Raw genomic sequence first — 14,870 nt, 5'->3', positions numbered from 1 at the left:
AGCCACATCCCAGGCTTGGTGCTGGGTCCAGAGTGAAGAGCAAACCAGGCAGGTCCCTGGCCTCAGGAGCTTAGATTCTAGTGGCGGCACAGTCAACCAACAAAGAAACACACAAATGGATGAGCAGCAGCAAACCCCTACGAAGGGAAGGAACAGGGGCCTGGAGATAGACAAAATATTCAAGGACAGTAGTCAGGGAATTCCTCTCTGAGGAGGCAACACTTAAGCCAAGGCCTGAGCGTCTGAAGAACTCAGCCATGCAAAGGGTAGGGGAAGAGCATTCTGTTCCCTGTAAAGGGAACAGCATACGCAAAGTCCTGGAGGTGGGAATGAAGGTGGAATGTTGAGGAAGTGAAGGTGGCAGAAGCACTGGGAGTGAGTTTGGAACTGGCCAAGAAATGAGGCTGGAAGTGAGGTTGGACCAAAAGAGGAAGAGCTTGGATTTTATCTTTCAGATAACAGGGTAACAGAGTGAGGGTTTTAAACCAGAGTTGGTATGATATGATCAGCAGGTTTCCAGGTCTCTCCTGGTGCTAATCAGAACTGATTGACAAAGCAAGAGAGAACTTTGGAGGCCAGGGCAGAGATCCGGGGCAGGGGATATGGTCAGACCAGGGTAGCTGTGGGTTCAGACAGAACTGGGCGGACTCCAGAGATGTTTAAGAACTAGAGTCTATCAGAGGTTTCCAGAAGAACTAAAAAATCTTTATTGGATGTCTGCAACAACCCCCGCAATGGGGTGGGAGTCGGGGGTACCGGGGAGACTTGGGGATAGAAACAGATGTAAGTCCTTGCCCATGGAAACAAATACACAGTCACATTTCCCCCCACGATCTCTTGGGGACAATGAACCCAAGATCAATTAAGATGCTGAAAGAGCTGGGCCATTTCCACTTCATTTCAATGGTGTCAACAGATTCTTTTGGAGTCGGGTACTTGCAGCATGGAAGTGTGTTTCCCACAGCCCCACTAGGAGTAAATGCTGGATTCTCGGGCTAGGAAGTTGCCACATTGCAGGACTACAGCACTGCCCTGGTTCCCCAGGAGCAGTGGGAGAGGAGGAGGAGGAGCAGTTCTTCTTCCTGTCCTGAGTGGGCCCCTTCATGAGAAACGTGAGGCTGGTCTTTGCCTCTGTCACCTCCTCTGTCCCCCTGTCCCTACTCCTGGAAGCCTGTGTGACTGTCCTGCCCTCCCTCTCCCTCAGGAGCACTCCCGCCAGTGACCCATTCTCTGAAATGACACCCTCTCTCCTCGCTGCCGCACACCTCACATGGGTCCGGGAGGACAGCAATCTGACCAAACTGGCTCACACTAAAAATGAAAGGAGTACTTACCTCGTGAACCGTCCTCGAGGAGTCTGCATTTTCAAAAGAGCTTTCTGGGTCACCCAAATGATCTCTGCCCTCTTAACCACTTCTCTGAAAGGGCCTTTTATCCCCAGGGTTTCTGCAAACTCTACTTTTGAGCCCACGGAGTCTCCTCTGGGGAGGGTGGTCCCATCAAAGGGAGGAGGTGGGAGAATCTTCCCAGGGCTGACGTCTGAAGTGTTTAATAACCAGCGAGGAACGAGCACCAGTGAATTGCCAGCTCAAGGACCCCACAGCCTTGGATCTGTCAGGCATTAACCAGAGGTTGGGGGTCCTCAGGGACATGCAGGTGGCAGGGGGCACTCGGAGTCCCTCAGGGGGAGCAGATATTTACCAACAAGCAAAGAAATGTTTCTGCATTCTATCAACTGGTATGCAACACTGGTCCCACTGGCTGCCAGTTCAGTCTCTGCTATTCTGCTGGGAATGGTCTCTGGGCCATCGGCTCCCTCTGTTAGAGGAAAGTGGCCCGGAGTGGAGCTGGGTAACGAAATGGTCCCTGAGCAGCGCCAGCTGTGTGGAACCCCGGTGAACAGGATCTCAGGCCCTCGACCCCCTGCGTGACCTTGAAGGGCTGAGCCGCCTTGAGTCGTCCTTCCTCTTGCCCCCCCTCGCAGCTATTTTTGTCCAGCCCGACAGCCCCTGGCTGTCCGAGCAGTCTGGCTCTGTGAGCTGGAGGCAGACCAGGCAGCACAGACGTCTGGTGCCGAATCCCAAGAGGATTCCTCTCTGGGCGCCACCGCATGGGCCACGGCCTCTCCAAACTGTGCACCCAGCGGGGAGGGACCACATGCCTGGAGCACGGTGACTGCGAGGAGCTGGGAGCTGGGTGCTCCATTGCTCAACCCTGGCTCTGGTACGCGAGAGCTGTCGAGGCCTGGTGTCAGGACACTCTGTCACAGAGTTTTGCTGCTGCCTGGAATCTTCCCAGCCAGGCTTGTCCAGCCAGCTGTGTGCAGGGACCTGCTGGTCAGCTGTGGGGGGTCGGGGGTTCTGGGAAGAGGGTGGGAGCAGGCCCCACTCCACCCATAATCTCCAGGCCCTGGCCATAGCGCAGAACGAGTCTGTCCTGTGGTTCAATGCGATGGGGTGGGCCAAAGACAGGTGGCCAGGGCAGACAGGGGCCCCAGGAGACCTCTTTGTGGCCCTTGCTCCAGGAAGTGAGGCAGACACTGTTCCACCCCCTCAGCCTGGAAAGGCTGCAGCCAGTCAGTCATTGCTCCTAACTGGGGTCTGACCCCTCTGGGGAAACAGCCTGCCTCGGGCCCTGGTACCCTTTAGGTTAAAGCTTTGTTCCCAGACCCAAGATTTGCGCCTGCTGCCCCATGTGTCCTGGGCAGGAGCGGGGTCCAGGCACAGCTCCAGGACTTATCTGTGCAGGTGAGAGATGGGACCAAGCCTTTGAGATCAGAACATGTCCAGGAGAGCTGGGTGGATGGGCTGGGTGAGCAGTGAGGAGGAGAGAAGCCCAGAGGGGGAGGGGGCTTCTGGTGGCTGGTGCAGGTGCCTTCACATATGAGCCAGTCCGCGAAGCAAAGTAGAGAAGGCAGTGCCGCTTTTAGAGCTCCTGGGAAAAGAACCTTCCTCACTTCTGGGGGTGCAGGTGGGGGCCAGCTCAGAAAGCCCCAATTTCAGTGATTTCGGAGACCCAGGAGTGGTAGAGCATGGCCCCTGCCGGCCTCCCAGCCGGCCCTGGGGAGGACGGGCTGGCGGCGGGAACAGCCACATAAGCAGCGGACCCTACAGCACCAGGGGGTGTGGGGGAGGAAGACTGCAGGAGGGGAGCGAGGTGGCTGCTCCTGGCAGCCCTGCTGCTGGGGGCCACGGGCACAGGGGCAGGTGGCCTCTCTGGGGGGCGGGCCCTCCGGGCAGAAGATACTCCTCGACTGGGCAGCAAATTCCTCCGGGGTGGCAGGATGGTGCCAGTGGCTCTGCGAATGGGAGTGGATCGGAGGGCTGGGATGGGGTACGCGGGAGAGGAGGCGCCAGGGAGGACAGGGCCAGGCACCCTTCCCAGGATGGCGAGCTGGCTGCTCAGGGCTGGCAGCCCCGGGCAGCTATGGAAGAAAGACCAGGGCCAGGCAGGGAAGGCCAGGGGGCCGGCGGGTGTGGGCGAAGGCTCCATCTCCGCTGCATAACTGTTGAGGTGGGAGAGAAGTCGAATCCGGACGGGGTCCGCACGGCTGCTGGGCCCTTCCAGGACCCCCAGGTACCTGATGACCTCGGTGAGGCACTCCCGAAAACCAATGCTCCGGAAGTCAACTGCCAGGGCTCGGGCATCAAAGAATCCTGCAAAGGGAGGCACGATGAGGACATGCCAGGTGCAGGGAGAAGCATGGAGCCCGGGGGTGGACTGTGTGAGTTTTGGACCTGCATCTCCCACTCAATCCTTGGGTGACCCTGGGCGTATCATCTAGCCTCTCTGAGCCCCAGTGTCCCCATCTACAAAGTGGGAATAAAAATCCCTACCTGGGATGGAGGGTGGTGGGCTGTGAGAATCAAAAGAGTTCACTAAACTATGAAGCATTATAAAATGTTAAGTATTGTTTCATCACAATTCACGATTAATGCAAAGTTTCTTCTTTGCAAGAAACTCCGTGGCTAAGCTAACTTCATTTAGGTAGACATTTGCCAGGCATGAAAAGGCTGTGCATGTGGAAGTATAGAAGAATCCAGCCTGCCAACAGGGGCAGATGTCGGGTGGGGACACGGTGGCAGCAGCCATCAGAGCTGGGAGCCCCCTTGGAGGTGGCGTAGTGTAGCAGTGAGACAGAGGTCTTTGGAGGCCAGCAGTGCTGGGTTCAAATCCCCTCTGCCACTTAACTTATGGATGGAAAAGTCTCTTCATCTCTCTATGTCTCAATTTCCTTACCTGTAAAATCGGGATATGACAATACCTGCCGCATGGAGTTGTAGGGATGAAATTAAATACAACAGTGCATAGAAAATGCTCAATAAATGAAAAGTTAGCTATCACTTAAACTACTGGCTTGGTGCCTGTTAGCATCTGCGTTTGTTCCCCTGCTCAAAAGGCAATCCAGAAAGCAAGACCCCACTCCAGTCCTCAGCTGCTGCCATCAGGTCAGGGACCCTCTCTTTGAGGAATCACAAAGAATACCTACGCAAGTATCACATCCTACCTCTCCATGCCTGTTCCTCTCTCAACCAACTTCTGGGCAAAGACAGAACAACCCCAGCCAGCACTCATGACTATGGCAGCAAATATCTGGTCCTTGGTTCATGGCTGAGACCACCACAGAGGGACAGCTGGGCCAGAGACTATGTTTGGAGTCAGGCCAACTTGCAGGTGACCTGGCTCTGCTGTATACTTAGCTGTGTGAGTTCGAGCAAATTCCTTCACCTTTCTGTGTTTGCTAGTGTTTTCTAACTAGCATTTGCTGAGTTTTCACTAAGCAGTTAATTGCATTATCTAATTTAATGCTCATAAAAACCCTCTCATTATTCCCATTTTAGAGAGGAGAAAACTGAGGAATCCAGAGGTTAAATCATTTGCCAAGGTCATAAAGCTAGTAAGTATTACCGTAATGCCAGGATTCAAATCCAAAGCCTGCACTGTAAACCATAGTTCTGTCTTCCCATTAACGCTTAGCCAGAAAATGGTGATGGCAACCACCCCACCCTCCAGGTTCTTGCAACAATCAAATGAAATAGCATAAGTGATAAGCATTTTGAGAACTACAAAATGATGCCCACATATTAGTTACTATTTTCTTTTAATTGGATAACCACAAATGTAATTTGAATCTCCCTCACTGGTTCATTAAAGAAGTCTCCACTGTTAACAGTGCATTCCTTTGGCAGAAGTTCCCAAAGGGACCACCTGCAGCAGGGTGGGAGGAGCTCGTTAAACTTGCAAACTCCTAAACTTCAATCCAGACCTACTGCCTTCAGATCTCAGGGAGGGGAAGTGACCACGACTCTGCCTGCACCCAGATGATACTGCTGCCCCTGGAGGCTTGAGAAGCATCAGGCTGGGCCATTTAAAATGCGATTGTCCTCTTCTGGAGTATTAAGTTAGGTCTTTGGGACTTAGGTTTTGTGGCCAAGGGCCGTGGAGCTTTCAAGGTTTGCCAATTGTGAAATCACTAAACACACAGAAAAGCTTTGTGTAGACAAAATTTCTGTTTGTCTGGAAGTCTTTTTAAAGCCACAGTTCTATTACTTTATTGTAATGCCCTAGCTTAAAATAACAGAATGAGTTACATTTGCATTCTACACTACGATCCTGAGACCTGCTGTGAGTGTGACTTATCACCCCAGCACTGCCAAGGACACAGCAACAGCCTGGAAGGCCAGACCAGTGGGTAGGGATACCAGTCCCCTCCCTGGGTTCAGGTGGGTCACAGACTGGGGTTCAGTGAGAATCAGCTCATTCAGGTGAATCCTTAACAAGGCTAGGAATAGGGCCCGTAGGAACGGCCTGTTACAGAAGAAAGCCCCTGCGGGGTCTGAGGCAGGAAGCAGCTGAGTGGAGGAAGGGCTGGGACAGATGGAGACAGTGAAAGCGGAGAGGGAGGTGCTGGAAGAAGAAGAGATGAGCTCTGCAAACGTGCCAGCTGGGTCTGCTTCAGCCCCTGGACAGACTGCACTCCACGAGGGCAGGGACCATGCCTACTTTGCTCACCAGCATACTCCCCCCCTGCCACCCCAGGCCCAGCCTCTAAATATTTGTCGTATGAAAGACTCCTGAGAGAGAAGAGCAGCGGTACCTGTGCCACCAGTGGCATGGAGCATTTTCAAGTGATCCACCGTCATCTGCAACACCTCAGCTTTCTCCAGCTTGGAAGAGCCCTGCAGATACAGAAGACAGAGGAGTGAAGCCTCCAGCTGAGCCCTGTCACTGGACCTTCTTGGTTTTCTCACCTTCCTCCCACTCTGCCACTGCCTGCAATTGGGCTTCTGCTTTGGCCAAGATCTCCAAATCTAGAAGATTCTCTTTAGTTCTCCTTTCAGTCCACCTGTCCATTGTACTGCTGCTGACCATGCTTCCCAAAATGCCTCCTCCTGTCACCTCTATGACATCACTTTTTCTGCATTCTCCTTCCACCTTGTCCCTTGCTCTGCCTGTCCCTTAATATGGTGGTGTCCCCAGTAGGTGCTGGGTCACTTCTCTTCTCGCTCTGCTGCTCTCCCCAGAGGGCCTGGTCTATATCCAAGGCTACCACCTTCACCAGAATGCCACACATGCATACCCATCTGCCTCATGGAATTCAACCTTGGACTGAGCATGCCCAAGATCTAGCTCAGCATCTCATCCCTAAAGCCCCTGCTCTTCCTCTATTCCCCTTCTTGGCAAGTGTGTCCTGAGCCTCCAGGATCACCTGCATTCCCAGGGGAAACTTGAGCGTCAGACTCTTCATGTGAGTCCCTTGAGGTCAGACCCAGGTCTGGTTCACGGCCGATCCTTTGAAGGTTTGAGTGAACATCTGTGGAATGATGGACTTGGTCTCACCAGCACAAGGGAAGGAAGATGCCCTGTGACCTGTGCCTTGGCCCCCAGGGTGAGGATCTTAGGTGCTGTCTCCTTCAACTGTCTGACTCCCCACTGTGGTCCCCCCACCCCAACATGTTAACAACAGCGTGCTCACTCTCTGAGTAGCCTGTTCCATTTTCTAATAGCTCTGGAAATGTCAGTAGTGCAGAGGGATGGAGGCTTTAGAATTGCAGTCTGTGCCCTAATTACACTCTGCTGGGTACCAGCTATGCAATCTGGTACAGGTTACTTCGCCTATCCATGCTTCAGTTTTGTTACCTGTGCAATGGGCATAATAATCCCTACCTTCAGCATCATTTTGAGAGTCAATTCAATGGGATGATGGGAAATAAAACTACAACACCTTTATCCCCTGGCCCACTGGGGACAGTAACTGATCACAGCACCGCAGACAGCCACTACCAATCCATAAGAGATGCCACGAGAAATGAACCCGATCTGCCACCCACACAGCATTTCCTCGAGCACAATCAGCAACGTCACACACCTGTTTCTCAAAGGCAGTGGGGACCAAGCGCCGCAATTCAGAAAGGCTGCTGTTGATGCGGTCTCGGCGCCGTTTCTCTATAATCTAAAACGCAAGGACAAGAAGTTACACTCAGGTGCTTCACCACAGTTTCCAATGTGCCTTGATGCACATTGACATTTCCCCTGACAATATTTCTGTGAGGGAGATAAATCCATTCTCACTTTATGGAGGAGAAAACCAAGGCTCCGAGAAGGACTGTGATTTGCTTAAGCCAAAGTCACGTAGCAAGGAAGTGCCGAGCTGGGAGTAGAACGCAGCTCCCTTGCTTTGGTCTGTAGGAGTGATACTCAAAATGTTAAACCGCAGTGCAGCATGGCACAGCGGATCAGAATGGGGACACCAGCCACAGTGCGGGAGCAGGCCCTGGAAGGCCCTGCTGGGCTGGGGTTGCCCCGACAGTTGTTGGGTGGTGAGGAGGTCTGAGGGGTCCCAGGTATTGCTCTGTCCAGTTGCAGAGACCTTGCTTTCACACTGTCTTGTTCCCCCCGCATGATACTGGTAGCAGAACACGGGGAACAGGGCAGAAATTATGACCCCATTTCACAGATAAAGAAGACGAGGGCTGGAAGGAAGTGGTTGTCTAGGGGCTTATGGTGAGTGAGTGGCAGGCTGGTTTCTGCCAGACTCAGGTGTCTGGGCTCCCAGTGCGCAAGCCCAGCGGCCCGCGGGGGGCTAAGTGGGGCAGGGAAGATGGACAACAGCGGCTTCTTCTGCCCCTCCCCCACCTGGCATTACTCAGAGGCGATGGAAGTTCTGGACTCACTGAGGAGGCAGAAGATAGGGCGGAAGGGGAGGATGGAACAAACAATCCTAACCGCCTATTGTGTGTCAGCTATTGTTCAGAGCGCTACACTAATTCACTTAATCTGCAAAACAGCCCTTTCAGGGAGGCACTGTCATTATTTCAGTTACACAGATGAGGAAATGAGGCCCAGAGAGGTTAAGTGGCTTGCCCCAAGTCACCCTGCTAGCTACTGGCAGAGTCGGGATTTGAACCCAGACCGTTAGTTTCGGGGTGAAGTTTCTGACCAGGGTTCCCTGGCCAGGCTGCAGGGGATTCAGGGCAACCCTTTGTTGGGCAGCTCAAAGGCTGAGGCGGGCACTCACCCCTCTGCGTTTCTTCCTGGCTTGCATCTGCGAAGGGCTGGGGGTGGACAGCGGCCTGGCCATCTGGCTGGAAAGCAAGAGAAAGGCTGGTTTTTCAGAGCCGGGGGACCATCTCCCTGGCCTGGGCTGACCTCAGAGGCCGGGAAGAGCCGCAGGGCGGGCGTGGGAGGGGGCGCCTGCTCTCCGCTGCTCCCCGGGGGCTCATTTCTCCCCGGGCGAAGCCCTCCCAATCCCTCCGAGCGGCCGCGGGCTTCTGGGCTCTTGGCTCCGCCTGGCTCGGCCTCACCCCTCGCCCTTCGCCCCTCGCGGCGGCCGTCGGGGAACCGGGAACCGCGAGCGGCGAACCGCTCGGGCTGCTGCAACCCGATCCCCGGGGGCGGGGCGGGCGAGGGCACGGGCCGGCGGCGGCGGGGCCGGGCCGGGCGGGTTGAGTTTCAGAGGAAGCCGCTGGGAACGAGCGTGGAAAGAGCAGATGCCGCCGCTTCCCACGGGCCGGGCGCGCCGGCCGCCCGCCCTCGGCCCGGCCTGCAGCTGCCGCCTCCTCCCACGCGGCGCGGCCGGGGGCGAGGGGGAGGCGGCATCTGGGTCACAGGCCCCTCTCGGATGCTCGGGGACACTGCCCTGGCCTCCCAGAAGGCCCCGTCCCCCATAACCTCGGCCTCCCCTCCCATCCCAGGCCTTCCCTCTGCAGCCCGGCTGAATGATGGATGTTTGCTCACACCCCAGGAGCTCCCATTACAGAGAAGAGGCTCAGCCCCGGGGCTTTTCCTGTTCAGACTTTGACAAAAATAATCTCCAGCCCGACTGCTAACCCTCTTAACGTTTCTGCTCCAGAGGCTCTCTTGGAATGGCGAGGATTTGCCGAGACCCGCTGAGGTATCATTCATTTGGCCAACGCTTCTGCTTCTGAGTTGGGGCGCGTGCTGGGTACCCTAAGCCCGGCCCCAGCCCTCCAGGCACTCAGCTCAGCTCCAATGGGGAGACACTGCATGAACAAACCACAGAGTGACCCCCTACCCCCGCCATTTCAGACGGCAAAACGCCACACACCTGAATAGGAACCCATGAGCTAGGCTCACCGCACACCTGCCCCTCCTCCCCCTGGTGTCCCCATCTGAGCACAGGTACCCCAGCTTCCAGTTCTGCAAGTTGGAAACCTGATGCCCTCTTTGATTCCTCCTCCTCCTCACCCCCACCTCATCAAAACATGCCCATTCCATGTATAAAGTACATCTCCTGTTCATCCTCTGCATCTCCACCATCCCTCAGTGCCAAGTCACTGTCACCTTTTACCTGGACCACTGCAAGAGCCTCTTGTTGGGTCCCTTTGCACCCTCTTTACCCCTTACAAGCCTATCTCCACACTGCAGGGAAAGTGATCATTTAAAATACAAATTTTACCTTGTAAAACTCCTCAGTGGCTCCCCAGTGCTTTTAGGATCAAGGCCACCATCCTTCAAGTGGCTCAGCTGGCCCTTGTCACTTTCTAGACTCAACTCTCTTGCTCTGTATACTCCAGCCTATGCATGCATCAACTCCTTCCTGCAGTTGCACATGCTGTACCCTAGCCTAGAATTCTCTGGTCCACCTCATCTCCCTACCCCAAGCCCCAGCCCCTTTGCCTAGTAACTTCTACCATCCTCCAGATCGCAACTCAAACATCACCTCCCTGAGGAGTTTTTTCTGATATCCCCCGTCTCCTAGGATCCTGCATTCACAGCATTTATACCAGTTTGTTGTTTTATATTTGTATGTCTATTTGCTTGATATCTATCTCTCCAACAAATCCATAAGCTCCATAAAACCACGAACCACATCTGTTTCATTCACTACTGTAGCCCCAGGACTCAGCAAGTGTTTGGAACATGGCAGAACTCTTGGTAGAGTTCCTTCTCCCACCCTTGTCTTTGGCATCACTAAGGAACATAGAGGGGAGCACCATAAAATCTCTATCCTAGGCCTTTGTGGAATGGGGGCATATGTAGCTTACCAGAAGGATCCCAGCCCACGAGACTACCCTTGGCATTTGAGGTTGGATCATTTTATCAACTGCTCAAAAAGAGACGGTTGCAGAAGAGACCAGATAGCATTTGTCAAATCCTACTGCTCTGCCCCGGTTTTGTCCAACCACATATGGAAAAGGATACCTCTCACCCAAATATCTGGACAAGCAGAACTATAATAGTAAGAGGTCTGTAATAGCTCCTGGGAGGGAGGGATGGGCAAGTGAGGTCCAGGGCTCAGATGGCCAGATCCTGAGATCTGTAGGGCAGCTTGTTTACAAAGCCTCCCTGGTTCACTGGGGACAAGCCCCAAGAGCCAAGGTACACTAAGAAACTCGGCCTTTGTTCCCCCCCAGCTGGATAAAACGTCTCTTGGGGTATTGGGTTAGCCTTGCACACGTCACTGCCTCTCAGCCTGACCCCTCCTCTGGGACCATCTGCTGGAGGCTGACGCATCCATTTCAGGGCAAGGCAGCTCTGCCATCCCTTTTTCCAGTCCCAGGTCAGTTTTTCTCTGACCTCCCCTCCCCTATATCTCACAGGCAAACCTTACTTTACAGTTTTCTTGGCACCACTGGGTATATTTCCCTCCTCTGAGCCTTACAAAAGCCCCATTTCACAGAGGAGGATGCTGAACCTCAGGGAGCTAAAGCAGCTTGCCCAGCCCACACAGCTGCTAAGGACTGAAGCGACCAGGGTATCCATGTCTTCTTGCTCCACATTTAGCATTTTTTCCCTTCTAATTCCTACTTCCTGTCTGTCTGAATGGCCCTCCAGTCCCCTTATCCTTAAAGCTCCCAAGAGCCCAGCCAGAGCTCCCTTCCAGCCTGTGATCTGGCCCTGACAGTGGGAGGAGGTGTGGGAGCTTCTCGTCTGGAAGTCTGAAAAGAAGGCAGATTTTCACGGACCCAGAGAAGATATGTTGACCATCAAGATCCGCTCCATGGGCCTCTAGTGGCTCCTAGCCAGTAGTCTGGGGTGGTCTGGGGGTGGGTGGGGGGCTTTCCAGGTGGTCCTGACCACCCTCGGTGCTGACTCCCCTTGACCCCCCTCCTGGAACTCTTGCAGTCAACCCTATTCATTTTGCATCAACCAAAGGCAGAATCACAATGTCCCAAATAATGGGATCTCACTGAGCACATTTGTAAATGAGAAAACTCAGAGAGGGGAAGGGATCTTCCCTAGGCCACGCAGCAAATTAGAGGAAAATCTAGAACTAGAGCCAGGTCTACTGGCTCTTAACCCAGTGCTCTTGCTAGTGCACACCACATGTTCATCATCCCATCGTGGATATCTTGGAGCCAGTACTTTTTGTTCTAGACAGCACTTCCACATCCATTTGTCTCTCACTGATTGCACAACAGCCCTGTGAGTTAAGTATTATTTGGGCCATTTCACACTTAGGAAAAATAATCCTTACATAAGCACAGTGACAGAGACACAAAGAGTTAAGAATCATCCCAGTAAGTCCAGTCTCCAGATTTCCAGCCCCTTCCTTAGACCACACTGTCTCATGAGTATGGTGCCCCCAACTGAATGGTAACCCCTTTGACAGCAGCATTTACTGGAAGTTACCTTGTGCCAAAACAGGGAGCTATGTGTTTTATGTGCATTATTTCATCAAAGCATCCTCCTGTGAGGCAGGTATTAGCATTCTCATTTTGAAAGGGAGAAAACTGAGGCTCAGAAAGGGGTAAAGTCACTTACCTTAGTTAATGGTGGTGAAATTCAGACTCAGGTCTATCTGACTTCAAAGGCTACCATGTGCCTTAAATCACGTAGGAATGACCCATGGACCCTGATCCAGTGTCTGACATGTGACAGGTGCTCCTTAGATGTTGGCAGAGGGAGAGGAGAGAGGCTATATTCTCAGTTTGGACCCAGCATGTATCAAGGGACCAGGTTCAGATGGGAGCTCCGTTCAGATGTGGCAGGATACTACCACCAGGCCGATGCCCACAGTGACAGTGGAACGCACCCTGCTCTTTCCTTTTATGTCTTTGAGTGTGGGGGATTTGCACCCTGCCTCTGACCCCAGGAGGCTGGCTGCCCCAGTCCTGTGGCCCTTGTCACTGTTTATCTGGCTGTCTTTGTACATGAAGCTCTTCTTCCCTGAGAGTTCCCTGAGGGCAGAGGCTGAGCAGGATACATCTGTCCCCCCTAAGCCCAGCCCAGGGTCTGGGCCACAGCAGGCATCGTTCAGCACTCCCTGAATTGAAGCATTGATGTCTTCTGGGGGGAGGGCCCTTTGGTGAGTGCTACAAAGAGGCATCTATAAGTCAGCCCCTGCCAGATGTCCAACTGCTTTCTCTCCTCAGAGGGGGCTGCTCCTCTAAGAACTGTCTCTAAAAATGGCTCTGTACATACAGAAAATGCTGTACTTATAGGAAAAAAACTCCCACTGATGCTTTATGCTTCCATTTGCCTAAATGCCACCACCTTCAAGAAGCCATCTTTGGTTGTGAGTGACCTCTCTCCACTTAGATGCCCTCAGAGCCCACAGTCTATCTCTCTTTCCATCCTGTCCATGGTCTTTGTGTGATCTGGCAGGTCACTGAACTTGTGGAGGACAGAAGCCAGCTCTGATCAGCCTAGCTCTCTGGCATTAATTTTGTGCCCCTGATCTATGAAGACCCAATGACACTGAATTTGAGACACTTCTCCAACACCATCACATGGTGCTGGGCTTTTCCCTTGCCCCTAGTAGGCACAGGCTCAAAGAATTTCTTCTTTAAATGGCAGTTTCTGCTAAATAATTAAGAAAGGCTAATACGTTGCCTAGGAATTATATTTTACACCCTAAAACCTAATGTACAGGGTGCAAGAGGCATATCTATTGCTCTACCCCTATTATGAGCTATAAATAATTGGCATTTGGTGGCATTTTTTCTGAACTTAGAAAACTGGAGAACATTGAAATTATGAAATACTCTCAAAAACATCCCTAAGAAGTAACTGAATTCCCCTCCAATTTTATTGTAGAGAGTCAGGTTAGGATGAGCAGAGAGAGACGAGGCATCCCTCTCCTACTCCTGTCCTCCTTTATTTTACTGATGAGGAAACAGGCTAAGACAGGGAAACCGATGGCCACATGGTGAGTTGGTTGCAGATTTGGGGCTGGGACCCAGGCCTGCAGACTCCCAGTCAGTCCCTGCAGCTCTTTCAGGGTGCTGGGTATCACATGGTGTGTGCCTGACACTAAGCATTTGCTATGCATCAAGCCCTATACATGCATTATCTCATCTGATTTTGCCAATACTATTATTCATGCCCATTTTGCAGATGATAAAACTGAAGCTTAGAGAGTTCACAGAACTGGGAGGTAGCAGAACTACATAAGTGCAGTTGGTTCTACAGGTTTGAAGCAGGTCAGACTACCTCCTAAGAGCTGAAAGGCACTGGCAGCAGGGGAGGCACAATAGGAAGAGCACTGGAACTGGAGTCTAGGCCCTTGCAAGTCAGCTATTATTTTCTTCCATACCAAAACCCTAATTCCAAAGTCCAGTTTGCTCAAAGGAGGAGAGATCTTTTTCCCCGTGAAACTTTTTGTGGACTACATGAAAACTGCACCCAAACTAGGGTAAAATTGGGAAAGCATGTTTATTCTGCGCAGTCAGCGGATTCCCGACAGGGGGTGTGGTACCAACAGTGGATGAGGGTTTCCTTTGCAGGGAAAACTCCTCACCTATGTCCTCCCCCGGCACTTCAACAGAACCGCGATCACCAACTGGCCACCAGACCCCCGAGCTGAACTCTCTCCCCACTCAGCATCCCAAACCTTCAGTGGCTGAGAGCGCGCAGGACCCAGGCACCGGCTCGGGGAACGGCACACCCCGCACACGTCACACCTGCGGCCGCCGAGGCTGTACCTGCCGACCGGCCCGCGTGCTCCGCGAGCCCGTCGGGGCGCTCCCCACCCCCTTCGCCCTCGCTCAGTCCCCCTCATCCGGCCCTCACCTCAGCTCGCCCTCGCGGCCCACGTCGATGGGCCCGTCCGACTCGCCGTCCGAGCCGCTCGGCTCCCTGGGCCGCTTCATGGCGATCGCAGGCTGCCTGGGTCTCAGCCCTGCGTCCCGGGCTCTGAGTCGCCAAGTCGGGCCCCGCCCCGGCCCCGCCCCGGGGGCGCCGCCGCCGCCCTTTCCCAGGGCCCTTTCCTGCGCCGCAGCCCCGGGCGCCCCGGCGCCCCCTCGCCCCCGCGGTGACGCGCCGCCCAGCCGTGGGAAGGCCCTGGGCGGTCTCTGCCCCCACCGACGGCTGGGAGGTCCGGCTCGCTACGCTGTCTGCGCCGCCGCGCGCTGGGTGGCCTTGGGCAGGTGCCCTGGGCGGCCTCGCGGGGAAGCCGGAGGTCC

The 14,870-nt window shown here is 53.9% G+C and overlaps 1 protein-coding gene across 1 annotated transcript; it reads right to left on the bottom strand.

Moving 5' to 3' along the window:
* Positions 1-683: 683 nt before the first annotated feature.
* On the bottom strand, positions 684-14,614 carry HEYL (hes related family bHLH transcription factor with YRPW motif like). Its single transcript, XM_045548176.1, has 5 exons — positions 14,479-14,614; positions 8,519-8,585; positions 7,370-7,453; positions 6,098-6,179; positions 684-3,656 (listed from the first exon to the last, which is right to left on the bottom strand). The coding sequence occupies exons 1-5, from the start codon at positions 14,556-14,558 to the stop codon at positions 2,983-2,985; spliced, it is 987 nt and encodes a 328-aa protein (XP_045404132.1). The 5' UTR covers positions 14,559-14,614; the 3' UTR covers positions 684-2,982.
* Between the last annotated feature and the right edge of the window lie 256 nt (positions 14,615-14,870).

This window comes from Lemur catta, chromosome 3, assembly GCF_020740605.2.
Source record: "Lemur catta isolate mLemCat1 chromosome 3, mLemCat1.pri, whole genome shotgun sequence".
NCBI classification, from domain to species: domain Eukaryota; kingdom Metazoa; phylum Chordata; class Mammalia; order Primates; family Lemuridae; genus Lemur; species Lemur catta.
Note: the sequence above shows the minus strand (reverse complement) of the source record. Positions and strands in the feature narration are given on the sequence as shown.